The 24,864-nt window shown below is 36.2% G+C and overlaps 2 protein-coding genes, 1 long non-coding RNA gene and 1 pseudogene across 3 annotated transcripts; 3 read left to right on the top strand and 1 right to left on the bottom strand.

Annotated features, from left to right (window-relative positions):
- LOC106454015 overlaps positions 1 to 15,871 on the top strand; it is a 76,572-nt pseudogene extending 60,701 nt beyond the window's left edge.
- LOC111199176 lies at positions 5,328 to 5,906 on the top strand. Its single transcript, XR_002653102.2, has 2 exons — positions 5,328 to 5,421; positions 5,514 to 5,906. It is a non-coding gene; the product is annotated as an uncharacterized LOC111199176 (long non-coding RNA).
- Positions 15,752 to 17,825, bottom strand: LOC106431290 (myb-related protein 2-like). Its single transcript, XM_013872100.3, has 7 exons — positions 17,639 to 17,825; positions 17,343 to 17,561; positions 17,176 to 17,252; positions 17,046 to 17,103; positions 16,867 to 16,951; positions 16,716 to 16,785; positions 15,752 to 16,548 (listed from the first exon to the last, which is right to left on the bottom strand). Exons 2-7 carry the CDS (start codon positions 17,554 to 17,556, stop codon positions 15,868 to 15,870), a joined length of 1,185 nt encoding a protein of 394 aa, XP_013727554.2. The 5' UTR covers positions 17,557 to 17,561; positions 17,639 to 17,825; the 3' UTR covers positions 15,752 to 15,867.
- A 2,765-nt stretch (positions 17,826 to 20,590) lies between these two features.
- LOC106431311 (pyruvate kinase, cytosolic isozyme) lies at positions 20,591 to 22,550 on the top strand. Its single transcript, XM_013872117.3, has 3 exons — positions 20,591 to 20,942; positions 21,025 to 21,486; positions 21,562 to 22,550. The coding sequence occupies exons 1-3, from the start codon at positions 20,703 to 20,705 to the stop codon at positions 22,336 to 22,338; spliced, it is 1,479 nt and encodes a 492-aa protein (XP_013727571.2). The 5' UTR covers positions 20,591 to 20,702; the 3' UTR covers positions 22,339 to 22,550.
- Positions 22,551 to 24,864: the final 2,314 nt, after the last annotated feature.

Genomic DNA, 24,864 nt, shown 5'->3' with positions numbered 1-24,864 from the left:
ATCTCCTTTGCTTGCACCTCAAGCTTCTTTATCCTTCAAGCTTAATCCAACAATCTCCTCCTTAAGCTTGAACTCCTTATCACTCAAATCTTTAACTCCAATGAGATCTCTCATCTCCTTGAATTTGATTCTTCCTAGAGCTTTAGTTAATATGTCCGCCTTCTGTTGACTCCCGGGAACATGCTCAACTTCTATCACTCCATTCTCAACACACTCTCTAATGAAATGGTATCTAGAGTGTATATGCTTACTGCGTCCATGAAATACCGGGTTTCTTGTAAGAGCAATGGCCGACTGATTATCAATGCGTATAACCACCTTCTCTCTCGCTGACCCTTTGATCTCTACAAGCAATTCGCTGAGCCATATAGCCTGTCGTGCTGCTTCTGTACCTGCCATAAATTCTGCCTCACATGACGACAGAGCCACGGTTTCTTGCTTCTACGAGCACCAAGTGATTGGACTCTCACCTAAGTAGAAGATGTGACCAGTTGTGCTTCTGCCATCATCGGGGTCCATGTTGTGGCTGCTGTCGCTGTAGCCAACAAGTCTAGACGCTTTCGACAGTGAGTGTTTAAACAACAGACCGCAAGCTACCGTCCCTTTTAGATACCGTAAGCACTGTTTCATTGCTATGCCGTGTGATTCCTTCGGGTCTTGCATGTACTTACTCAACACCCCAACACAGTAAGACAAGTCGGGTCGTGTATGTAAGAGGTAACGGAGACATCCCACATTGCGTCTGTAGCTTGTTGCGTTGATAGATTTCTCCTTCTCAGACTTGGCCAGTCTAAGCCCGGACTCCATGGGCGTGTGCACCATGTTGCAGTCTTTTAGACCAGCTTCCTCTAAGATCTTTAGCGCATAGCTCCTCTGGCACAGTGTGATTTTGCCTTGATGTTGAGTAACTTCAATCCCGAGATAGTAGGTTAACTTACCCAAGTCGCTCATTTCGAACTTCAATGCCATCTCCCTTTTAAACTCACTGATGACATTTGCACTTGTTCCTGTGATGAACAGATCGTCTACATAGACGGCAACGACCAAGAGCTCATCATGTACCTTCTTTCGATAGACCGAAGGCTCCTTTGAACACTTGACAAACTGAAGTTCTTTGAGAATAGAGTTTAACTTATGGTTCCATGCTCGCGGTGCTTGACGGAGACCATATAACGCTTTGTTGAGTCGATAGACTTTACTCTCTGAACCCTTAACTTCAAATCCTTCAGGTTGAGTAACAAACACGGTTTCCTTCAGTTCACCATGCAAGAACGCTGTCTTGACATCCATATGATGAATTTCCCATCCATTCGCTGCAGCAAGACTGATCAGAAGTCTGATAGTTTCAATCCTAGCTACCGGAGCAAACACCTCATCAAAGTCTATTCCTTGGACTTGTACGTACCCTTTCGCAACGAGCCGAGCCTTGTACTTATTGATGCTTCCATCTGAGTTTCTTTTTACTTTAAATATCCACTTTAGACCGATTGCTTTTGCTCCTATGGGAAGTTCCACGAGCTCCCATGTTCTGTTCTTCTCGATGGATATGATCTCATCACTGCATGCGTCTGTCCATTCTTTGGTTTCTCTTGCCTCCTCATAACTTTGAGGCTCATTGTTCAGAACCATAAGTAGAAACTCTCCTTCTTCTTCTGCGAGAAGCACATAATCATCTAAGTACTTTGGCTGGCTAGTTTGTCTTGTCGAGCGCCTTAGTGTGACCTCTGTTTCCTCTGTTTCATCCTCTTCTTCATCGATTTCTTCTTCTTTAGATATTACTTCTGGATTAGTCACGATACCTGTATCTTCACTTGCTTCACTGTTTCTCTGTTGAGCTACTTCTCCACTCAACTCTTGATCCTTTTGGATACCATGATTCCCAAATTCTCCTAACGTGATGTTGAAGCTTCCGTTCAAGTTCTGGTCTGAGCTGTCTTGACGCCAATTCCACCCCTTTGTTTCGTCGAAGACAACGTCCCGGCTTACCACAATCTTCTGTGTCTGAGGGTCATACATTCGATAGGCTTTGGAGCCGGGTTCTGTTCCCAGATGAACAAGCAAGCGTGATCTGTCCTCGAGTTTCTGTAAATGTGGCTTTACCGTTTTGGCATATCCTATGCACCCAAAAGTTTTGAGATGGTTTACGTTTGGCTTTCTCCCGCGAAGCGCCTCATATGGAGTCACGTTTTTGAGCACCCGTGTGGCCACACGGTTCAGTAAGTAGGTCGCATGTCTTGTAGCCTCTCCCCACATATAGTTTGGAACCGCCATGTGCTTAAGAATGCTTCTTGTCATCTCCATCAAGGTTCTGTTCCGTCTTTCCACCACGCCGTTTTGTTGCGGCGTGTAGGGAGCTGTAAGATGACGTTTGATTCCCATCTCTTCACAGAAATCTCTAAACTCGCGTGAGATGAACTCTCCTCCTCTATCTGTTCTGAGCGTTCGTATCTTCTCCTTCGTGTCTTGCTCCACTATAGACTTAAAGCGTTTAAACTTTTCGAATGCATCACTTTTTTCTTTCAACAGAATCGTCCACATGTATCTTGTATGATCGTCGATAAGTACAAATATGTACCTATTGCCTCCTCTAGTGCTTGGAGTTATAGGTCCACATAAGTCACCATGGATGAGCTCAAGTGTTGTGTCTGCTCGATATGTGGTAGATTGTGGAAACACTTGTCTTGTTTGCTTGCCAAGCAAACAAGAACCACACATACTCTTCTCAAAGGATATGCGCGGGATTCCAGTTACAAGCTCTCTCTGGACCATAGATTTGATTGTCTCGAAGTTAACGTGTCCCAGCCGTGCGTGCCAGCGGTTTGATTCGTTGGTTGCAGTAGTCAGCAAGCATACATTATCCTTTATGCCCATGTGAACTTTATAGAGACGGTTCTTGGATCTTGTAGCTTTGACTAGTAGCTTTCCATCCTGATCATGCATTGTCAGACACTCCCCTTTTAGCCTTATGTCACATCCTGATTCTGTGGCTTGTCCGAGACTGATTATGTTGCTCTTCAGATCAGGTATAAAGTAGACATCACGCATCGTTCTCGCTTCTCCGCTTCTATCTATAAACTCAATACTACCTTTCTCTTTGATGTCTATCCGAGAATCATCTCCAAACTTCACTTTTCCTGTTATTGTCTCATTGATTCTCTTAAAGTACCGACGATCTCCAGTCATATGGTTACTAGCTCCATTATCGAGGTACCACATATTGTCTTCTCTGTTTGATTCGTACTTGCTTAGCATTACTCTTCCTTCGTTTAGATAAACTACCTCTGTCATCATGAGCTCATCTGCATCCTGCGTATCATCTTTCTCTTGTTCCTGCGCTTCTTGAAGCTTAAGAAGACGATCAGGGCAGGTAGAAGCATAATGACCCAGCTTGTCGCACCGGAAACACGTTATTCTCGACGTATCTCTGCCTCGACCACGGCCCCTGCCTCTGTAAGAGCGTCCTCTCCCACGGTTACCTCGATAGTCATCTTGATAGTCTCGTGTGCTTTGCTGTTCTGTATTGGTGTACATAAGTTTGCTTTGATCTTCCTCGCTATCTTCTACCACTCGAATGCGTTCTTCATAGGCTTTTAGACGTCCCACAATGTCTTCAAACTTTGTGGTCTTTAGATCAAGTACTTGTTCGAGGGAGGCAACTATGTGTATATATTTCTTGTGAGGAAGGCACTTAAGAAACTTCTTGACCAACTTAGGTTCCTCAATCTCTTCACCTAGGGCAGAGCAAGTCGATGAGATCTCAGATAGCTTGCCAACGAAGTCATCGATCTTCTCGTTGTCTCTCATCGCCAATCTATCAAACTCAGCCATTAGAGTTTGCAATCTAGCTTCTCTAACTCTCTCTGCGCCTACATGACGAGCCTTAATAGCCTCCCATACCTTTGCTGCCGTATCCAACTCTCCAACTTGAAGTACTAAGGCCTCTGGTATTGCTTGGAACAGCAAGCCAATTGCTATATCGTTCTTCTCATCATCTTCTGTTCCTGTCTCCACCAGACTCCAAACCTTGTGAACCTTGAGCACATTCTTCATTCTAATGGCCCATACCGTGTAATTGGTAGAAGTAAGCATCGGAGATTTAATGGTAGAACGCTCTCCCTCTTTTGATTTAAGTGACGTAACGATGGTAAGGTCTCCCATTCTCGATTCTCCTAAGGCTCTGATACCAAATCTAGAACTCAAGTATAGAACTCAAAGACTCAAATAAGAATTGCTCTCTTATTAATAACTTGTGAAACTCTCTCAAAACACAAGTTCTCAAATCCCTAAATTCCGTAAGTAATATCACATCTCGATATTTACTTATATAGAGATTACATTGTCCTAATCCTAATAGATAAACATAACTTTAGATAACTCCTAATCTTATTATGTTTCTAAGTCTCAATAGGATTAGGTCTCCTTTGCTTGCACCTCAAGCTTCTTTATCCTTCAAGCTTAATCCAACAGAATCTCTCTGCACTAGCTGGTCTACAAAACTTGTGGATGGAATCAACAAGAACGAATCAAGAAAACGGGCTTTGATTCTCTTCTGTTTATACTATCTCTATATAAACGCAAGGGTAAAAAGCTTACATTTTCTGTTTACTGTTTACATTGTGTCTAATTAGCTCCAATTTACCCATCAAAAGGGGAGTAGAAACCGAGAGGTCTTGAATCATCACTAAGAGCTGCAACATTGGAGCCACTTTCATCATAGAGCTCTAAAGCCATAGCATTAACAGACGTCCCACATTTCTTCCACAGCTTTTCTTTCACAGCTTCCACATTCATCTTTTCACAACCAAAAACCAAAAAGAAATAAACTTTTTTTTTAATTAATCAGAGATTAACAAACAATACTATATAAAAGAGTTGAACTTCAGCACACGAGAGACTCACTTGCGGAGAGAAACGAACATCTGCAGCAAAGCTCTTGAGGTTTGGTTTTCTGTAATTTTTACCTTCTTTTCGTCATCATCTAAACACCACGTAGAAGAAACATTGCAGATTGTACAGGAAGATCAAGTATATGAGCTGGTTACAGTACCTTTGGGACGAGATTAAGAAAAGAGAGGTGGAAGTTCCTGATTAATATGGTAACAGAGTAATTTAAATTTGAAAGTCCTCAACATTCTTGGTATATGAGAGATATATACAAAGACTTTCAATTCACTAATTTGGTATATGAGAGATATATACAAAGACTATTTTTTGTTGACCAGGACTGTAAGGAAAAATACTTTCATTATCGACTATTGGCAATAATTTATTTGTCCTTCAACCCACTAATAACGTTGTATAAATAGATGCTGCACCTGTGAATCCATAATCATCTCCCTTCAAACATATAAGTAGGACAATATAAAAAAAAAATGGAGAAAATCTCAGCATTTCTTGCCATCCTCCTCCTGGTCTCGTCATGTAAGCATTATCCGTTTAATGATCTCGATCATTTGATATGTTACATCCTTAATATGTCTAACTATTTTGGTGTGTAAACGAATGATTAACAGGCATGGTGAAAGAGACTGTGACGCAGAATATTGTAGAATGTAAAACAGATGAAGATTGTGTGAAGCAGAAGTATAGCTGTCCGATCTCAGGGGATCCGCCAGTTTGCCTCGACTATTTCTGTAGCTGTTTCCATCATGAAATGCATACTCCTGCATCGACAAACTCCAACTCTTGATGATATTCATGTTGATTTGAATAATGAAAAGGCTATATATATAACTCTTTCATCGTTATCTTCTCTCCATGCATCTTCCTTCTGAAATGTATCTCTATAATAAGTTAATAACTAATATTGTCGTACTTGGCTATGGGCCGCTGTATTCCTTTTCCGGTTATGTGCGGTTTTTAGCCGGTTTGGTTTTCTTTAATTTTTACCTTCCTTTCATCATCAAGTATGTGAGCCGGTTACAGTACCTTTGGGACGAGGTTAAGAAAGGAGAGGTGGAAATTTTTTGACTTAATGGTAGCAGAGTAATTGAAATTGGAAAGTCTCAATAGTTTTGGTATATGAGAGATATATACAAAGACTTTCAATTCAGTAATTTGGTATATGAGACTATTTTTTGTTGACCAAGAGAGTAAGTAAACTTTTCTTATCTTATATATTAAAACAGAAGTCACGACTTTGATTCATGTGTGATTTTTTTAAAACTATACCTAATGGATTTATTCATATAAAGTCATGTTACATTTAATCTATAATCTTATCATTTAAATTTTAGACTTATCAGAAATTTTTGTTGGGCTATCAATAATTCGATTTAAACAATAGATGATCCATTGGATTTATAGATAGCGTAAATTAAATAGATATAATTTAATGTTGTAATACAATACCTCCATATGTTAATTATTTAAATATTTGTCGATGTTAACTTTTAAAATTATAAAGATTTTTTTTTAAATAACAAAAATCATATTATCTAACAATGATTAATCTTTAGTACTTTAAACCAATAAAAAAAATTAAAACTATATAGTTTATTTTAAAAATTAAACAAAAACTAAATGTTTAATTATTTACTCGATAATATAAATCTATGAATCGAAAAGTTTAATTTTTTAAAAAAATTTCTAAATTTGTGAAATGTTACAATATCTTTGAATATAACAATAAAACAATATTTTACTAATATTTATATATATAGTTACAATATTAATAATGAAATAATAATCCAAAAATATATATATAGAAGAAGATACAAATACATGTGAAAGTTTGAAACAATATATTCAATAAAATAAATATACCGTAAACTTATTATATTTTAAAAATTGATAGACACATATATATTATAATATATTTACCAATTTAGAATTAAAAATAAAATGTTTATATAAAATAAATAAAAACAAAAATCTGCGCGGTTGCGCAGATCGAAATCTAGTTTACTGATTATATTAGCAATATTTTTATTTGTCTCCAACCCACTAATCACGTTGTATAAATATATGCTACACCTATGAATCCATAACATCTCCCTTCAAATTAACATATACTGTAAGTAGGACAGCCAGAGCCGTGCCTGCCTAAAGAAATTTGAAACATTCGCTTCTGTTGGATATTTTTGTAGAAAAATTATAGGGCATATTTTTGTATAGTCTGTCCATAAACAAAACCTTACTGATTGATTCTTACTTTTACAGGTATGACTTAGATGTTAATTATGAGGGGTTTTTGCCAAAACTAACCCACAACTTGATTTTAATTCCAAACCTATACCCAAACTTGAATCAAATGCAAAACTAACCTAAAAGCCTAGTGAAATTACAGCTCAGCCCCTTGTGACCAAACAAAAAAACAGAAGCCATTTTTACGAATATAGCCCCAGTAAATCGTCTGAGTCGTCTGAGATGTTGGAAGTCGTCTGGACGACTGAAGTGTAAGTCGTCTGGACGACTGAAGTGTAAGTCGTCTGGACGACTGAAGTGTAAGTCGTCTGGTACCAGTTTATTTTAAAAATAATTTATAAATCTTGTAAAAAAATATTTTGATGCGTAAAAAATAAAAATTAAGTAATTATAAACAGTTTTAACTGATATAAATTAAGATATGATAAAATTGATTTGTTTTGAAGATATATGAGTGGAAGTAGTGAATCATGAAATACTTTGGTTTAGGAGTTTGGCAAACATATGTTGTAGTATTGTATGTATTGTTAGGGTTAGATTTTGGAAAACTAAAATGTTTTTTTCAAAAATTAGTTTTCACCTATATGTGTTTATTTCTGTGTATAGTAAACACTTTTCAAGTTTGATTTGGTTTTATGAAGTGTTTAATTAGATAATTTAGTTTAGGGGTTATGTTTAGGGTGTGGACGACTTATATTTCAGTCGTCTGTTAAATAATTTACCCGGACGACGTATATTTCAGTCGTCCAGACGACTTACTTGTAAGTCGTCTGGAAAGTCTTCTATTTTAGTTTCCCGCTAAAAATATTTAATTTCCCGCTAAAAATATTAAACTCTTCTGGACGACTTACATGTAAGTCGTCTGTTTTAATTTCTTCACCAGACGACTGAAATGTAAGTCGTCCAGGAAGTCGTCTGAGTAAAAAATATTTAATCTAATTGGATTTTTTGTCTCCCTATATAAAGAAAAATTTACACATTCTCTCTCCTCCTCTCAAATGGCTGCAACAAAAATGTAATGTTCATCATTCTAAAACTCTCCAACCTCTCTCTAATCTCTTTGACTTGAAAACACCAAACTTTATATGAATTTTTCAGTTTTGTCTCATGTATTTCTTACTAATCTATCTCTTTTGCAGGTTTTTAATCAAATGGTACTCATCTTCCACTAATTTAGAGGTAGATCTATTAATTTTAGATATGTATTTTTGTGTGTTCTATAAATGTAGATTTATCTAATCTTCCACTCATTTTCTCTATTTTTAAGTCATTTGAACGTTTTTGAATATGCAGGTTTTTCAGATCTGGATTTGATGTGCAGGTTTTTCAGATCTGGAAGACTTCTGGGACGACTTACCTGTTAGTCGTCTGGAAGTCGTCTGGAAGTCATCTGGAAGTCTTCTGACAAAGTCGTCTGGACTTCCAGGAAGTCGTCTGGACTTCCTGGAAGTCGTCTGGACTTCCAGGAAGTCGTCTGGACTTCCAGGAAGTCGTCTGGACTTCCAGGAAGTCGTCTGGACTTCTAGGAAGTCGTCTGGATTTTTCTGAGCGTTTTGGTAAGTTCTTATGTCTGATTTTTCTTCATTTGGTAACTTCTTGTTGTATAAAGTTCTTACTTTTTTCCCAAACTAAAACTCTCCAAACCCACTCTAATCTCTTTGACTTGAAAACACCAAACTTTATATGAATTTTTCAATTTTGTCTCATGTCTTTGTTACTAATCTATTTTTTTTTGCAGGTTTTTAATTATTTGGTACTCATCTTCCACTAATTTAAAGGTAGATCTATTATTTTTAGATATGTATTTTTGTGTGTTCTGTAAAGGTAGATTTATATAATCTTCCACTCATTTTTTCTGTTTTTAAGCCATTTGAACGTTTTTGAATATGCAGGTTTTTCAGATCTGGATTTAATATGCAGGTTTTTCAGATCTGGAAAACTTCTGGGACGACTTACTTGTTAGTCGTCTGGAAGTCATCTGGAAGTCGTCTGGAAGTCGTCTGGACTTCCTAAAAGTCGTCTGGACTTCCTGTAAAGTCGTCTGGACTTCCTGTAAAGTCGTCTGGAAGTCGTCTGAACTTCCTAAAAGTCTTCTGGCAAAGTCGTCTGAACTTCCTGGAAGTCGTCTGGACTTCTTAGAAGTCGTCTGGACTTCTTAGAAGTCGTCTGGACTTCTTAGAAGTCGTCTGAACTTCTTAAAAGTTGTCTGGTCTTGTCTACTCAAGTGGAATCCAAGCTTGTCTTTGTAGATGAATGATCTATAATAGTTTTGTTTGTGATCTGTTTTATGAATTGCATGTATACTCTTTTAGTTGTGAATTTTTTGTAAAATCAGTAATAATGTTTTCTAAGATGTATTAAATGTGCTAACAATGTGTTTACACATTTACAAATCAATGAAATAATAGACTTCAGTAGCCTTTTTCTTATCTTTGGATCTCTCATATGCAATAATAAACTCCAATGGCCTTTTTCTCATCTTAATAAACAAGAATGTTGGTAAGAGATGGAAACAAACAATAGTAACTAGTCAAAGCATATCATATTTTTTATAAGTTTGCATTGAAAAACTTAGTCAAATTTAGTAAAACTAAGGGAGAGAACATATTTTGTAAATATGAGTTTTACATATCTTGAAGTTACTTATCACTCTTAAAAATACAAGTTATTCAAAAACTAACGTAGAAGACTTAAAAACTAGTGGAGAAGACGCGGACGACTTCAATCTAAGTTGTCTAGACGACTAAACTATATGTCGTCTGGTCAACGCAGAGGTTATTTTTGCAATTGACTTTGAAATCTGTTATTTCGGACGACTGAAAGTTAAGTCGTCTACTATTGTTTGGTTAAAAAAAAACTCCAAAAAAGCTAGACGACTTACATTTCAGTCGTCAGAGGTTAGTTTTGCATTTGACTGGATTATTTCAGAAGTTTGACTTTTTGGACGACTTACGTTTCAGTCGTCTAGTGAAAATTAAAATAATAATATTTTTTTAAAAGTAGACGACTTAAAGTTAAGTCGTCATAGGTTAGTTTTCCAATTGAAAAAAAAAACTTCAAGATTTAATTATATACAGACGACTTATAATTCAGTCGTCCACGAGACGACTGAAATGTAAGTCGTCCAGGATTTACGAGGTTTGACCAGAATCTCGGAAAAAAATCCTGGACGACTTACAATTAAGTCGTCTGGTGGACGACTGAATTATAAGTCGTCTGTGTATAATTAAATCTTGAAGTTTTTTTTTTCAATTGCAAAACTAACCTATGACTACTTAATTGTAAGTCGTTTACTTTAAAAAAAATATTATTATTTTAATTTTCGCCAGACGACTGAAATGTAAGTCGTCTGGGGAAGTCAAACTTCTGAAATTATCCAGTCAAATACAAAACTAACCTATGACGACTGAAATGTAAGTCGTCTAGGTTCTTTGGAATTTTTTTTGAAACCAAACAATAGTAGACGACTTAACTTTCAGTCGTCTCAGGTTACAGATTTCAAAGTCAATTGCAAAAATAACCTCTGCGTTGACCAGACGACTTCCAGGTAAGTCGTCTACAGCCAGACGACTTCCCAAGTAAGTCGTCTGACGAACAGATCTGGAAAAAAACTCGATGTCATACCTTAAATTAGTGAGATAAGTTCCTTAGCATACATAAGGCTTCTCCAAGCACACAGAATCACAAACGGAAGTCACCCACCCATAATCGTTAGCTTCTATGACTCTATGAACCATAAAAATTTTAGAATAAAAATCTTGAGTTTTTTTAGCTCATTGTGGAGAGAAAGTGAGAGATATGTTGTGTTTAGGTCACAAGAATGGAAAAAGAAGAAGGGTAAATCGATTTTAGGAGCATTAAGAGCTTCAAATTGGTTGTTCATGGTGGTTGTGGTATTGATGACAATGGCAATCTTGTAATTACTTGAAGATGATGAGGGTGAGAGAGTAAAAATGTCATTTTCGAAAAAAAAAATAAAAAAAAAATGGATGGCATTTTCGTAAATTATATGAACTTGTGGGGTGAATAGGGCAAAACCAATTTTCAAAAAAAAAGGAGGTTAGTTTTGTGTTTGACTTTAAGTTATAGGTCAATTTTGCAAAAATCCCTAATTATGACTAGTTATTTTTAATATATCCTATTTTTACAACTATATTCTAATATGTTCATCTTCTTTTCTTTTATAATAGAACTTTTTTGCATCTTTTATTTTTTTATGTAAGTTATATTATTCTTTTATTAATGTATTTTACAGTTTTGAAATTAATTTTAATATATCCTATTTTTACAACTATATTCTAATATGTTCATCTTCTTTTCTTTTATAATAGAACTTTTGCATCTTTTATTTTTTTATAAGTTATATTATTCTTTTATTAATGTATTTTACAGTTTTGAAATAAAATTTATGTATATAAGATTTATATATGTTGCAGTTTTATATTTAGCAGTTTAATAAAAACGGTGACAATGAAAAAAATTATTTGACCAACATGGACCGTGGATAAGAAAGGTTTTGACTTGCTGGGAAAGGTACCGAGTGAGGAAGAAGCTAGAGATGAGTATCAATGGAGAGAGTTAAGGTTCTAATTTGTAGGAATGGAACAAGAGGTTGTGAACAAGTTCACTAACCATACCGGTTTGTGATTTCAATTACAGTTTCTTAAGAATCATGCATTAACCGAACCGGTTTACATTTTTAGTTAAATATGTGATAATCAGATGGCATGTTTACAGTCAACGTTTTCTCATTAGATTATACAAAACCTCTTTGTAAATCATTACTCTCTATCTCGTAAAACCTCTGTGATCTTTAGATCTCCTCTCCAGCGTAGTAATGGATCTTTACCTTCTCCTTGTGACTGTTTCTGCTACCATCTTTACGCTTTTAGGCAGAAGAATCTTTTCTTTTGTTTATGGAAAGTTCAGAGTCCAAGAAAACAGAATAATTGCTTCTTCTCCCAAGTCAACTTTGCCTCGTAACTGCACACACGATGTCTTCCCGAGCTTCCACGGAGCAGATGTCCGGAAATCCTTTCTCAGTCATCTTGTCAAGGAGTTTGGGAGCAAAGGAATCAACCTGTTCATTGATAACGAGATCACAAGAGGAGAGTTTATCGGACCTGAGCTCAAGAAGACAATCCAAGGATCAAGAATCGCGATAGTGTTGCTCTCGAAAAGATACGCTTCTTCATCTTGGTGTCTCGACGAGTTAGTGGAGATTATGAAGTGTAAAGAAGAGTTAGGTCAAACGGTGGTTCCCGTTTTCTATGAAGTGGATCCAAGTGATGTCAAGAAGCAGGCCGGTGAGTTTGGGAAAGTCTTTAAAAAAACTTGTAAAGGTAAAACAAATGAGGTTACTAGGAAATGGAGTCAAGCTCTATCAAAAGTGGCCACACTCGCTGGTTACCATTCAATGAACTGGTTCGTCAAATCATTCCAAACACAAATCAAAGTATATATGAATGCTGACTTTGAAGAATTTATATTGACTTTGATATATTTTAAATATTGTTGTATAAGGGAAAATGAGGCAAAAATGGTCGAAGATGTTGCCACTGATGTTGCAAAGAAGTTGTTTAACTCCACACCGTCAAGAGATTTCGACGAATTCATTGGGATGGAAGCTCATATGAACAAGATTTCGCGGGTTTTAGGCACAGATTTGGATGAAGTGAGGATGATAGGGATTTGGGGGCCGGCTGGGATTGGCAAGACCACCATTGCTAGGTGTCTGTTCAATCAACTATCCCATACTTTTCAGCATAGTGTCTTTATGATGAATGTCAAAGCAATGTATACGCCACCAGTTTGTTCAGACGACTACAATGTGAAGTTGCATTTGCAGCAAAAGTTTCTCTCTCAGCTACTCAACCAGAGTGAGGATCTCAAGATTTCTCACTTGGGAGTTGCACAAGAAAGACTGAATGACAAGAAAGTTCTTGTTGTTCTTGATAACGTTGACCGGTTAATTAGTACAGCTAGAAGCCATGGCAAAAGAAATTCTTTGGTTTGGTCATGGAAGTCGGATTATCATTACGACGCAAGATCGAAAGATTCTGAAGGGACATGGGATCACTCATATTTACAAGGTTGATTTTCCGACAGATTGTGAGGCTATTCAGATGTTTTGTATGTATGCTTTTGGTCAAAAGTCCCCTGAAGATGGTTTTGAGAAGCTTGTATGGGAAGTTACAGATCTTGCCGGTAAACTCCCTTTGGGACTAAGGGTTATGGGATCTTATTTTCGTGGAATGCCAAAGGAGGAGTGGGAAAATGCACTACCAGAGCTAAGGATGTGCCTTGATGGAGAAATTGAGAGCATTTTGATGTTCGGTTATAACGCATTATCTCATGAAAATAAAGATTTGTTTCTTCATATAGCCTGCTTTTTTAACCTTGAAAGGACAAAGAAAGTGGTAGAGCATCTTTCAAAGAGATTTTCTGATGTGAGGCAGCGGCTTAACGTCTTAGCTGACAAGTCTCTCATATCTTTCGAAAGGGGGTGCGTGAGTATGCATGATCTGCTAGTCCAGTTGGGTAGAGATATCGTCCGCAAACAGTCCAGTGAGCCTGGACAACGCCAGTTTCTGGTCGGTGAAAGAGAGACTTGTGAACTACTGGCTGATGATGCAGCGGTAAGTTTTTCTATTAGTGTTTGATTGCAGTACTGATCGTTACAAACTGAGTCTGTTTGATAAACTGCAATCATCTCTACCTTATTTTTGGTTCTGTTTACAGGGTAGTAGAAGTGTTATTGGCATAATTTTCGATGGAGAGGAAATAAATGTGAGTGAGAGAGCCTTTGAAGGAATGTCTAATCTCCAGTTCTTAAGAATCGAAACGGAATGTGATGGAGGACCAAGCTATTTATCTCGTAAACTTAGATTACTAGATTGGAGCTATTTTCCGATGACATGTTTGCATTGTATTCCCAACCCAGAGCTCCTCGTGGAACTAATCATGTATCGCAGCAAACTTGAGAAGTTGTGGGAAGGAACTAAAGTAAGTAACATAAGAAATATCATATGTTTTTTAACCAAGCTGTTATCATTATTATTGATCAGATTTGTACAGTTATGTAACTTGAAAAACTAGACTAATAGCATGTAACAAATGTGTTATCTGTCAGCTGCTTAGCTATCTCAAGTGGGTGGATCTTAATTATTCAGAAAACTTGAAGGATGTTTCTAGTCTCTCAACTGCCACTAGTCTTGAGAAATTAAATCTCACAGGATGTTCAAGTTTAGTGGAGCTTCCATCTTCTATTGGGAATGCCGTTCATCTCAAAAAGTTGGATCTCAGTGAATGTTCAAGTTTGGTAGAGCTTCCATCTTCTATTGAGAATATAACTAATCTACAGTTTCTGTGTCTTCGTAGTTGTTCGAGGTTGGTGGAGCTCCCCTCAGGTATCGATAATGCCATAAGAAACCTACAGGGATTGGATTTAAGTGGTTGCTCAGGTTTAGTGGGAGTCCCTTCCTCTATTGGAAACGCCACTAATCTCAAAATTTTGGATTTTAGCAGATGCTCAAGTCTTGTGAAGCTTCCTGCCTCTATTGGAAACCTCCATAAACTAGAAACTTTGTTTTTGATAGAATGTCGCAAGCTGGAGTTTCTTCCTGTCGACATCAACTTGAAATCTCTGCAGCTACTTGATCTCACTAATTGCTCCTTGGTGAAAAGTTTTCCTGAGATCTCGACAAACATCAAATGTATGTGTCTCAGTGGAACTGCGATTAAAGAAGTGCCTTCATCGATCAGGTTGTGGCCTCATCTAAAAGAATTTTATCTGTCATACAGCGAGAACCTCAAGGAGTTACCTCATGTTCTTGATACCATGACAGTTTTGGTTATGAGTAACACAGAAATACAAGAGATTCCTCCTTGGATCAAGAGAAGCTCTCGTCTTCATCGTCTTGTACTCAAGGGATGCAAAGAGCTCTTATCACTCCCACAGCTTCCAAGTTCTTTATCAGAGATAGACGCAGAAAACTGCGAGTCTCTTGAGAGGCTAGACTGCTCCTTTCTTAATCAAAAGATTGCTCTCAACTTCGCCAACTGCTTCAAACTGAATAAAGAAGCGAGAGATGTCATCATCCAGACATCGGCTTATAAAGTAAAGATCTTACCCGGTAAAGAAATGCCTAACTACTTCAATTATCAAGCTAATGGAGATTCCCTAGTAATAAAGTTGAACGAGAGGCCTTCACCTTCAACAATAATAGGTAAGGCTTGCATCTTGCTGGTTAGTAAAGAGGAGGTTCAAGCTTCTAAAGAAAAAATTACGCTAGATCATTGGATCAAACAGAATAGCATCAATGTCCCGTGCAGCCGAAGTTTCCACAATCTGTTTCCTGCTTTAACGGAACATCTGTACATCTTTGCATTCGAAGCAGACGTGACTTCAGACGAACTTTGCTTAAAGTTTGGGGTCGAAGGTGACGAATGGATGATAAAAGAATGTGGAGTTCATTACCTTAATACGAGTTGATGGGTTGATACATGTAATGTTGTGTTATTTTTTGTGTGTACGATTATCTATCATCCTGTTGCACCGGTTCGATAACGGTTTAGTCTCGTTCTTGTCAAGATTTTTGAGCTATAAATGGAAAAAATTATAAATTTAATCGAAAATATTAGCTCTACAGTTTCAGTATATATATGATGTAATAACAATCTTGATTTAAGATGTATCTATATATATATTGAGGATACTTTTCAGTTCCAGCTAAAACCATTTAAGTCGAACTGTTTAGGACGCGTTGTACAATAGTTATCAACTTGAGTGTTAAGATCTAGCTCTGTTGTTGTGCCTTGTGTTTCAAGCTTATGATCTTCACTCTTGTCTTTGAATCTTTCATCTTTAAACTCATTGTTGCCTTGTTGATGATCTCTGTGTCCATGCATTCCTACTCCTATTGACAACCTAGCTGGACTTCTCTCTGAGTACGAAACTCTTTGTTCTGCGTCACTAACCATTGTTGAAAGATATGGATTCCCTCTTAGACCTTCTGTCCACGTGAGCTCCATCCGTTTGAACATTGGTTCTTTCTGCTCGGATGTTGAATCACCAAGATATGTTCTGAGTCCTAACCTGTTGTTCTCTAGCGTTTTAGGGTTCTTCTGAGCTCCCTCGCTCGAGGTTAAGCAGCTTTCTAGGGAGCAATCAGGTGGTTGCATCTGTTGTGTGCATAGGTTCCGAAACTCTTTTTGTTCTAGGAAGCTTGTGTTTGGGTACTCTGCTGATACTTTAGATACAAACTCAGAGAGGTGAACTTTGGCAGCTTCGAGTCCAGCTTCACCGAGGTTTTGTTTTCCAAGAGTCTCTTGTGCTTTCTCCAAAACTGATTGCAGGTACTTTCCTTGAGCCTCTATTTTGAGCTGCAAATGTCGCTGTACCTGGCTCAGTTTTAAACACAAAGTTTAAAACTGAATGCTTTTATATTTCTAGATACTACTACATACGTATATCCTCTATTATTGACTGCTATTTCTAAGTGTTTCTTGAGTTGCAAGAAATCTTTAATGTTTTCAATTGTAGTAGAAGTGCTGTATGGATATGATACCTCAAGTTGCTCATGAAGCCTTCTTTGGACCTCTATTTGCATATGTAGTGCTTCACTTATAGGCGAGTTCCTGGTTGCAGATAGATTAGGTCATTTGGTGATCATACTAATAAGTTAGAAGCCAAATATAAAAATATTTTATATTTCTTACTTATTTGGCTGTGGTCCAATGCTTAAAGTCTCACTTTGAATTTCATCTGCATCAGGGCTCTTTTCTTCCATCATGGTCATCATACCTATAATTAAGAGTCATGTTATATTTAGGTTTTGTTAGGGATTTAAACTTCTTGTATTGTATCTGTTAATATGATTATGAAAATAAACTTTTACCTATTTTGTTTAAGCCGCTGTTAGCTTGTCCGTTGAGATTCTTGCTCAGCCTGTATTTCTAATAGCCAATTTCATTAAGTTAATAACCTTTTTAAAGCATATTTGTGTGTATCAAGTGTTGATGGTTTACCTGAAGATGACTTTTGAGATGGTATAAAGTAAGACCTGGAATACCCATGACTTTCATGATTGTTTTAGGAGTAGCTTCTGCAACAAATTAATAAAACATTATTATATCTAAAAAGCCTGATAGCTAGCTAAAGCTGATCAATACTCTTGGTGATGATATAAACTCACTATCTGCTCCACCGAGTTGATTAACTGCTTCAATGAATCTCTCATGAAGATCTGGAGTCCATTTTAAGCGCGGCTTTGCATCGGTTGAAAGGATGAGACCAGAATCTCCTGGACTATTCCCTCCTCTAAGGAATTGATGATGCCTCTCAGAAGGTAAGTGCATTCTTGAAGATGAGAGTATGCTCTTTCCTTGGTGTTGGTTTTGGTAATACATAAAGTCTAATTCACAAAAGAGCAAAATGTAAGTTTATCACCAGCTGGAGTTTACATGAAATAATGATTGTCATGAATCTTACCTGACTAGATCTTAGAATCTTAAATCAAAACTGCTTCTCTCAGAAGTTCCAAGAGTATGTAAAGTACTCCAGCAACTAAGGAAGGTGTTTTTGCTGCTAATTCTTACTTGTTCTTTATATTTTCTAAGGTTGGTTTGGTGCAACTTTGCTTTATATATGAAGTTGAATGGAGAAAACGGGGGCAAATTAGAGAATGATAATTTAGGTATGGAATATGAATAACTGGTCCAATCGATGCGTTGCTAGTTGTGTGTCCTTATCATTTAAGTGTTATTGGTTTTGTTTCATATATTGATTGATTCCTATGGACTACAACTTTTCAACACTAATTAGATACCAGAATTGATCCACAATTAATGCATCATATGCGCATTCTCTCGCCATTCTGGCAGAGGGAAGTATCTCATTCCTTGATTTTTTTCATAGTCACAGCTCTAACCTCTACCTCTCTCATAATATTCTTAATGCTTTTCATTCGTCTAGATTGTTTTTGTTCGTTGTTCATAGAGTCATTTTCGGTCTCTAGGTTCATTATGTTGAGTTTAATTATTTTATAAAGACTTTTCCTCAGCTGTTATTGATGTTTAAAGGGATTATCTGACTATGTTTCAAGAATGTTATTTGTTGATAAGTACTTTTGGGGGTACTCACTCGAGCAACGAAGCCTTTAGTTTAAGATAGCGCGCAAACACATGGAAGTTTTTTGTTAGAATTTTTTTTTTGCTTTCAAAGATGACAAGGAATATTTTCATATTGTCTCCTTCAACAAGTTTAGTATATATTCTCTCTACACAGTATAAAATTACTGGAGGGTCCCATTTCCTTAACATTCTTTGATTAGCACAAAAACAACATTTGGCCCCTCCATGCCTGCATGTGTTTTATTATGTTTGTATCCTTCTAATCACAATTATCTCTCCGGTGCATGTGTGTGTGTGTTTATATGTTCACACATTATACATAGATAGGAGTGAAACATGTCTGCATCTATTGATTGGCTACTTTATTACTCTCTAGCAAAGATATAGAGAGGCTCTGTTGCCAAATGTTAAAGTAGTATAGGCTAGTACTACTCTATGCAACTGAGAATATATCCTCCCACATTAGCTCAATGAGTGCTACGATATGGTCTACATTGTTCATAACGAAGAAAAAAAACAAATATTATGTTCCTTGAATGATATCTTTGCATTTATTTGATACCGAACCAAACTTTATAGGAGATATCTCATGGTTGTGATTTCTCAATACACTTTATTCGGTTATTGGGGAAGGAAGAACCTATCATAACCTTAAGCATATTACCAAAACAGTTGATCCCCATGTGGGGTGAGAATATGCTTTTCATGTTGTGTGTTGCAAGTCTCTATAAAAAAAAGTCTACTTGAATGAATCTCATCAAACTCACTCTTCTCATAAAAAAGTTTGTTTCTAATTACAGTGCTTTTGTAAAGGTTATCCAGTGAACTAGTTCCTAACCCTATCAAAATTTTCATAATTTGTAGACAATTCTTGATATTATTTCACTTTTATCGACTGCAAGTCATATATTGAGTTCACGGCAAAAAGTTGAACAAGAAAGATTTGAGATTTTGTAACAATTCTTATTACACACTCTCTCAGTCACCCTTTTACACATTGGAATAGTCACTGTTGAAAGTGAAAAGAAAGAGAGAGTGTGTGTGTTTGTGTGATAGAGACTAAATGTTCTTTCTTGTACGTTCATTTAACAGATTCTTAATGATGCTTTTGAAGCTCTCTGCGTAGGGAGAATACTTGTACACATGGGCTACATTCGCCTGGAAAAATAAATAAATAACCCACGGAATTGTATTCTTTTGCTTATGAAAAATAAAATAAAATATAGGAAAATAGAAAGTGGGTTCTCTTCATGCGATTCTGCAGAATGAGAATCAGAAACTCCGAAGGAAAATAAAGTGTAAAAAGGTGAGTCGCATTCTTAAGCCAAGAATAACCAGATGATAATTAAAAAAACGAAAAAAAAAAAAAAACTATTCGAGGTTCGTTTTCTTTCCACTTATAGCTAGTCTTGTTTCATTACGTGTTAACATCATTGACTAGAAGAAGATTAGCTTTCAATTTAATGTTTTTCGTTTTTTTTCCATTGCTTGTTCATCGTGGCTTATGTCTCGGGTTCATATATAGTCTAAGGAGCTTAAAAATTTAACCAAGTCATACAATGAACCACCTGTAATTTGCTGTAATAGTTGTTTCATCAGCTTGTGCTGCACCTGCAGGTTTAAAAATCATATACAATTATACATCCTCTTGTTTTCCTTGCCAATGTAGAAAATATTTCAACTAGTGAAAGTTATAGATGTCTTTGGCATTTACTAAATTGAAACATTAGTGGTCTTGGTAGTTATATATGTTTGATGTATAATAATTCATTAATCCTAGTTAAATGATGTTTCCAAAAAAAAATTCATAACAATGTTATTCACTTATTGTGTATCTTACAAGAAAACGACAGAAAATTTTGCTTCAATAATAAGAAACTGTGCGTCTCTATGAAATTACTGATTTATTGTGCAAATTTAGTAAAATTGTCAAAGTTTTTATCGATGGTTTGTTCAATACGCTGCTAATCAAAATTGTTAAGTTTTCTCTTTGACGGTTTTGTCTTTTCATTCTTGATATACAAGAACATCAATAAATGCTAAGAAGTAACGTTTCCCTTTTTAATCTTAAGCATTAATTCGAATGCAAAATCGAAAATTCCTATTTCCAAAAACCATGTACAGAAATAACTGTCATTACTTGAGACACAAGAATTCAGTTAAAGCGTTTCCTTTTTCCTTCAGTTTCGACTAAAAGTCGAACATTATTACCAAATTAAAACCATACATAAATGGAAATTGTTTCTCAATATTTTCCTTTTTCATAATGTGAAAAAGGATACTATTTCTCTCCAAGTTCTAAACCAATTCCTATATAAACAAAGATAGCTGCAAGACACTAATCACAAATCATAATCTTTCACAAGCTCTCAATATCACAGTTTAAAACCCATTATTTTCGTAATTTTCTTTAAAAGTTCACAATGGAGAAGATTCTTGACGGAAGAACTAATGGGTCACTCAAGAAGACCAAGATCGTGTGTACTCTTGGACCAGTGTCCAGATCTGTTGAGATGATCGAGAAGCTTCTCAAAGCCGGTATGAACGTAGCTCGTTTCAACTTCTCCCATGGTACTCACGAGTACCACCAAGGAACTCTCGATAATCTAAGAATCGCCATGAAGAACACTGGTATCTTGTGTGCCGTCATGCTTGACACAAAGGTAACCTAATTCACCAAAACGTTTTTAAACCTCTCTTTATATGTGACCTAATAATAATATTTTAATTTAATTTGGTTTTCAGGGTCCTGAGATTAGAACCGGCTTTCTCAAAGAAGGCAAACCGGTTCAGCTAGTTCACGGTCAAGAGATAACAATCTCAGCTGATTACACCTTGGAAGGAGATTCAAACACAATCTCGATGAGCTACAAGAAGCTTGCAGAAGATCTCAAGTCAGAGGACAGGATTCTTTGTTCCGACGGGACAATCTCTATGACTGTCTTGTCCTGTGACAAGGTTAACGGTCTTGTCCGTTGCAGATGCGAGAACTCAGCAACCCTAGGAGAGAAAAAGAACGTTAATCTCCCAGGAGTTGTAGTTGATCTCCCAACACTTACGGAGAAAGATCAAGAAGATATTCTCAAGTGGGGTGTTCCAAACAAGATCGATATCATCGCTCTTTCCTTTGTTCGTAAAGGATCTGACCTAGATCTAGTCAGGGAGTTACTTGGAGATCACGCAAAGAGTATCGTGCTTATGTCAAAGGTGAGTTAAAAAAAACAAAACACATGTTTCTTGTTTCGCAAGTAAAATATGCTTACATGTTTCTTGTTTTCACAGGTTGAGAATCAAGAAGGAGTGAGGAACTTCGACAAGATTCTCAAGAACTCTGACGCATTCATGGTGGCTAGAGGCGATCTAGGTATGGAGATTCCGATCGAGAGGATCTTCCAAGCTCAGAAGATGATGATCGAGAGAGCTAACGCTGTCGGGAAACCAGTCGTGACAGCCACACAGATGCTTGAGTCTATGACTAAATCTCCTCTTCCGACAAGAGCCGAGGCTACAGACGTGGCCAACGCTGTCCTCGACGGAACGGACTGCGTCATGCTTAGCGGAGAAACCGCCGCCGGAGCCCACCCTGAAGCCGCCGTGAAAATCATGGCGAGAATCTGTAAGGTGGCGGAGGAAACCCTTGACTACGATGCCGTGCATAAGAAGATTCAAGAAGCTGTGCCCTTGCCGCTGTCTACAGTGGAAGACCTAGCCGCTTCAGCCGTCTCCAAGGCGATGAGTCATGGAGCCAAGGCGATTGTGGTTCTCACCAAGGGAGGATACACGGCGGGGCTTGTGGCGAAGCACAGGCCAAGCGTTCCGATTCTGTCGGTGGCTGTTTCGGATGATTTGGAGTCGAGGTGCTCTCTTTCGGTGGCGAAACGTGGTTTGATTTACCGTGGAATCATTCCGGTGGTTGCGAACAGTGGTTCGGCGGAGGAGGCGACGAGATTCGCGGTTGAGTTCGCCAAGGAGAAGGGAATCTGTAAGGTTGGAGACTCTCTTGTCTTGGTGCATTACATTGATGGTTCCTCTGTTATCAAGACTCTGCTTGTGGACTAGACTGGTCTTTTCTTAGGACATGGGGTCAGTTTTGAAGTTTTGTGGGGTCACAATTAGTGTCGGAGAAATTTAGTTTTAGCCTCTTTTTATCGCATTATTAAAGGTTTTTGACATTTTCTAAAGTTACGTGCATGGAACATTAAACGCATACGTGCTTGTCTTCTTAGATATTATATATGGGCTTATGTTTGGGCCTTTTATGCTATTTTCTTTTGTTGGCACCTCGACTGAAAAATTCCAAACCAATTAGTGGAAAAGTCATGTTCCTCACCCAGACTGTCCTCACCGGTTACGAAGGCAAGTTACTTGTTGTAAAATATTTGTCACAAAATCCTTGTTCGAACACTCGTTGTGCATTATAATTGATATGATTCGTATCTTAAGAGTTAAAAAAAGTTATGATCATATTCTATATAATATATAGTCGACATGTTAGTTAGTATGTTACATTATTTATCGATAACTAAAACATACATACACGTACATGAAACGAAAAAAAAAGATAGAAAGGAAAAGAAAGAAGGTCATGGGGAAAATGATGGCAACATTTTGTTTAAATTCAATCATCTAGAAACCTATAAAAGGAAAGAAGCGGTTAGTGTTGGTGCAAGTAATCATCTAAAGTCCTACCAAAAAAAAAGTAATCATCTAAAGCCTTTGCTTTAAACGGAAAGTTTGCTATAATGCGCTTTAAATATATTTTTCAAATGGTAACATTCACACGTGTGTTAATTTGTACGAAAATATTAAGCTTTTCGGTAAAACTTCATAATACTTCCTAAATTGGTAGATTAACCAGTACAAAATTGCTATTTTCTAGAGAAACGGAAATAACAAAGGTTCCAAACCTCTTTGACCTTTATCATATGTTAGTGAAAGATGCAACTATGCATTAAAAAAATATTTTCATGTTTTTGAATTTTTTTTAAAATCTATGTGTTAACCCCCCCTACGAAAATATTGAATTTTTCGGTAAATGCTCTATATACTGAAGCCTATTATCTTTAGTGTTGTTTTAAATTTCTAAACACATTTTACATTTGTATTAATTTATATTAAACTCTATTTCATGGTACATGGACATCGTTTTAATTTTTTGTCAATTAATTTAGTAAAACTTCATAATTCTCCCTAAATTGGTGGACTAACCAGTATAAATTTGCTATTTTCTAGAGAAACATAGACAAAAATAGTTTTAAACCTCTTTGACCTTCATAATATGTTATTAAAGGATGCAACTATGCATTAAAAAAATATTTTCATATTTTTCAATTTTTCTCAAAATCTATGTGTTAACCCCTATGAAAATATGAAGTTTTTCGGTAAATATTCTATATACTGAAGCCTATGATCTTTAGTGTTGTTTAAAAATTTCTAAACATATTCTACATTTGTAATAATGTATATTAAACTCTTTTTCATGGTACATGGGCAACGTTTTAATTTTTTGTCAATTAATTTAGTAAAACTTCATAATACTCCCTAAGTTGGTGGACTAACCAGTATAAAATTGCTATTTTCTAGAGAACCGGAGACAACAAAAGTTCAAAACCTCTTTGACATTCATCATATGTTAGTGAAGGATGAAACTATACATTAAAACAATATTTTCATATTTTTGAATTTTTCTCAAAATTTATGTGTTAACCCCTACGAAAATATGAAAATTTTCGGTAAATGTTATATATACTGAAGCCTATGATCCTTAGTGTTGTTTTAAAATTTCTAATAACATTCTATATTTGTATTAATGTATATTAAACAATCTTTCATGGTACATAGGTACGTTTTAATTTTTTCTCAATTAATTTAGTTAAACATCATAATACTCCCTAAATTGGTGGGCTAACCACTATAAAATCGCTATTCTCTAGAAAAACAAAGACAACAAAAGTTTCCAACCTCTTTGACCTTCATAATATGTTAGTGACAGATGCAACTATGCATTAAAACAGTATTTTTATATTGTTGAAATTTTTCTCAAAATCTATGTGTTAACCCCTATGAAAATATTAAGTTTTTCGGTAAATGTTCTATATACTAAAGCCTATGATCTTTAGTGTTGTTTTAAAATTTTAAACACATTCTACAGTTTTATTAATGTATATTAAACTCTCTTTCATGGTACATGGACATCTTTTTAATTTTTTGCCAATTAATTTAGTGAAACTTCATAATACTCCCTAAATTGATGGACTAACCAGTATAAAATTGCTATTTTCTAGAGAAACAAAGACAACAAAATTTTCCAACCTCTTTGACCTTCATAATATGTTAGTGACGGATGCAACTATGCATTAAAACTGTATTTTTATAATGTTGAATTTTTCTCAAAATCTATGTGTTAACCCCTATGAAAATATTAAGTTTTTCGGTAAATGTTATATATACTGAAGCCTATGATCTTTAGTGTTGTTTTAAAATTTCTAAACACATTCTACAGTTGTATTAACGTATATTAAACTCTCTTTCACGGTACATGGGCATCTTTTTAATTTTTTGCCAATTAATTTAGTGAAACTTCAT

The sequence above is a fragment of the Brassica napus genome, chromosome A1 (genome assembly GCF_020379485.1).
Source record: "Brassica napus cultivar Da-Ae chromosome A1, Da-Ae, whole genome shotgun sequence".
NCBI lineage: Eukaryota > Viridiplantae > Streptophyta > Magnoliopsida > Brassicales > Brassicaceae > Brassica > Brassica napus.
Note: the sequence above shows the minus strand (reverse complement) of the source record. Positions and strands in the feature narration are given on the sequence as shown.

Coding starts and splice junctions, on each gene's coding strand:
- LOC106431290 (XM_013872100.3), bottom strand. CDS start 17,556: ATGTATTACCAAAACCAACACCAAGGAAAGAGCATACTCTCATCTTCA. Junction 16,952..17,045: donor CAGCGGCTTAAACAAAATAG/GTAAAAGTTTAT, acceptor TCTTAATTATAG/GTATGATGACCATGATGGAA. Junction 16,786..16,866: donor ATTGGACCACAGCCAAATAA/GTAAGAAATATA, acceptor ATCTGCAACCAG/GAACTCGCCTATAAGTGAAG.
- LOC106431311 (XM_013872117.3), top strand. CDS start 20,703: ATGGAGAAGATTCTTGACGGAAGAACTAATGGGTCACTCAAGAAGACC. Junction 20,943..21,024: donor CCGTCATGCTTGACACAAAG/GTAACCTAATTC, acceptor TTTGGTTTTCAG/GGTCCTGAGATTAGAACCGG. Junction 21,487..21,561: donor GTATCGTGCTTATGTCAAAG/GTGAGTTAAAAA, acceptor TTGTTTTCACAG/GTTGAGAATCAAGAAGGAGT.